The sequence below is a fragment of the Panicum hallii genome, chromosome 5 (genome assembly GCF_002211085.1).
Source record: "Panicum hallii strain FIL2 chromosome 5, PHallii_v3.1, whole genome shotgun sequence".
NCBI classification, from domain to species: Eukaryota; Viridiplantae; Streptophyta; class Magnoliopsida; order Poales; family Poaceae; genus Panicum; species Panicum hallii.
The window spans coordinates 25,252,899-25,256,080 of NC_038046.1; the positions used below are offsets into that span (position 1 = coordinate 25,252,899).

The 3,182-nt window shown below is 43.9% G+C and overlaps 1 protein-coding gene across 1 annotated transcript; it reads left to right on the forward strand.

The window, feature by feature from the left end:
- Window positions 1–824: 824 nt before the first annotated feature.
- Window positions 825–1,856, forward strand: LOC112891440. The gene has a single exon (XM_025958292.1). It carries the CDS (start codon window positions 874–876, stop codon window positions 1,618–1,620), a length of 747 nt encoding a protein of 248 aa, XP_025814077.1. The 5' UTR covers window positions 825–873; the 3' UTR covers window positions 1,621–1,856.
- Window positions 1,857–3,182: the final 1,326 nt, after the last annotated feature.

The window sequence follows — 3,182 nt, forward strand, 5'->3', positions numbered from 1 at the left end:
CTGGTCCATGTATGGTGTCAAAGCAGCTGTTCATTTCTAGATTGCTTGTTGTGCAATCTCCTACCTCATACGCACTTTTATTCTATGATATATTTACAGAAATGTAATCAATTTCCACAACCATTTCTCGACCGGAGGAACACTACAAGGGATACTCATGATTTTTTATATGGCAAAATAAATTTCTGAAAAGAAAAATAATCTCAGTTTTATTTCAAATATATAATTCCTGCATTTTTTTATATTTAAGTTCTTCCAAGAAAGCATTGGTGATACAATACGCCCATGTACAGATAAAGAAGGTATAGCAATATTTGGATTCATCGCATGTACTTTGTGGCATCAACACGGAAGATTGGTATTTGTTTGACTATCGGAGTCGAAACTGGTATGTATATTACTCAGTGGCATGTGTATATATTTGTTTATGGGAGTAGGATCACTTCGTCCTTTTCAGATATTTGGCATTAAATATACAATATATTCTTTATATCGCTATTTATTAGTGTGCACAGCATCCATTGTGCATATCTTCTCCAAATGGATATCATTTACTATGGAATATTTCCCAATATCTCTGTACCATATCAGGCACCACCGTTTTTTGAACCAATTAAATTCCAGGCTTTTATCAATTAACATATTCTTATCACTGAGTATATTTCCTCATCTGACAGAAAATCAAATCGGGTTTCTTTTTCTTTAAGTCCACACATATCCACCAAGATACGAAGATACTAGAGTTGATCTGTTTAAATCTGCTGTATTTTGTCTACCTTCTCCGTCATCCATGTTAATATAGCCTTCACGGAACAGTATCGCATCTCCTCCCGTAGCCGTCAATTCAGAGAGAGGGAGAGAGAGGGAGAGAGGATGCAGAGGTCTGTCTGGGTACGCACCTTCTCGTCCCCTGCCTGTGTCCACGCCATCGAAAGCTCCGACGACGATGGGTCGCATCGCTCCACCATGGCCCCAAGCGGCGGGGAGGAATCACGCAAGAAGATTGACAACAAGGTAACGAAGCTACTCCTGCCCTTGAAGCACCGACGGCGCATCTCCCGAGCTTTGAGATCGCTGTCTTGGGGTGCCAAGGAGGAGGAACCCACCAACAAGAAGGATGGTGGCTGCGAGGAGCTGAGCGATACAGAGACGACGTTCGTGTCCGCCAACAGTTCCGAGCTGCGCTCCTCCTCTACGGACGTCGACGAATCGGAGCCCCCATCATTTCGCCTCAGCCCGCCGCCCATCTTCCCCACCGGAAGCATCGAACACCGTCCCCCAGCCTCCCCCGTGAAGATCGTGCGGAAGCTTCCGTTCGGGTACGTCATCGGCCGTCAGCTGGACATCCCCGCGCCGCCCCCTCCGTCTGTGACGACGCTGGCAAGAAGAATCAAGAAGGTGGTGCCGGTGATGGCCGCGCTGCACCTCCGGTCGAGATCGCAGATGGTCAAGAAGAAGGTCGGCCGTGCTTTGAAGGAAGCATGCCGACGAGGTAGGCACGAAGTTGTGGAAGAAGCCGAGGTCGCCTGCGGGAGCCATGATGATGAAGATGTGTTCTGGAAGAAGGATGTGAAGGGGCTTCGCTGCCGGCGGGTGGACGGCGACGATGCCCCTTATTGAAAGGGACGAGAGGATCGAGCGCTTCCATCCGGTTTCTCGTGGTGTGGATGAACAATTGAGAAATTCGGATACATATCCCACAAAAGACATCGTATAATCCACAATTCCTGTGCCTCTTTTTCCTAGTATTCTGAAACAAGTTTATGGAATTTTTCATTGAGTTGTACAGTTTGTTTCAATTTTTCTTGGATTGGTCTCTTAAACATGGCCTATGCTCCACAAAGGGAGTTGTGCTACATGCCAGTAGACTGTTGTTAAGAAACTAGCAAAGATGTGCCTGGATTATCAAAAAATCCATTAACCAACTATTTTCAGAATTAGATCACTCCAAAATTATATCCCTGATCTACGCTTTTATTTATTTGATTACAATAATATTTAGGTATGCTGTAATATAGTGCTAAGCGCATGACTATACATTGGTCCACTTTCAGATGGTCTTCCTCCTACGGGAGTCAACTTGAGTTTTTGTGACCTTCCTCTTCTAGTGCTCTTTATAGAGTAACATTGCTCTCATTCTGGTCCGTGACCCTCGTAATGTACCTCCAAGAATCAACAGCTATAAAATGATTAGGTTCATGCCCGTGCTATGGGTGGAAAAAAAATTTCTACTGCAGCACAAAAATAGATATCCCGAAATATTGAAAATGAATTGCGGAGTAAAATTTAGAAAATCATAATAAAAAATTTTATTAGAAATATATGATGTATAATCAGCACATCTACCATACTTCCAATAAAGTTAGATTAAATATCCATGTACACATCAATGAGGAAATCAGAGTTGTGTCACTGATACCAAACATGTTGAAAACCGAGTGCACTTCCCACCATAACCATGTACATCAATGAAGCAATTACTCCTTCCTGTCATTTTTAAGCAACCAAATGTTAGATTAAGCTATATATCCATCATTTTTTAATTAAATAAAACCTCAAAATAAATAAATGCACATTCACCTTCAGACTATAGTGTTAATATCTCCTTGCATACAACTCAGCTACTATATTTCGCTGATGCATCTCATCGAACACATGGTATGTACAAGACATGTATGGAGCCTAGAAAGGAGAATGATGCATCAGCGCCAGGAGAGGTGGAGATCACTTCGGCAGACCGGGAGAGGTGGAGGACGTGTCGGCGCTAGGGAGACGGAGAAATCATGACCACGATTGGGTGCAGATGGCGCTTGTCAAATCCGGGCCCACGGGACTGCGCATATAGCCTACATCTTACAGGATAAGGAGTGGGACATGACCCACGCTCTACACCAGTTGTAACCACTCGTAGAATAGTAGAACTACTCATACAGTAGTAAAACTAGTCGGAGACTGTAGGAAACTACCTAAAAAGTACTCGGGTAGGACTCTTGAGCTCGTATCCGACTAGAACTTCCATGGAACCCTGTCTCCCAAAACTATATAAGGGCGGGTAGGGACCCCCTCCAAACATCAGATCATCCGATCACCACCTAAGGCCTACAAACCACACACGTAGGGTATTACGCTCTCAGCGGCCCGAATTTGTCTAAACTTTATGTTCCTTGCACCTTCGAGTTTCT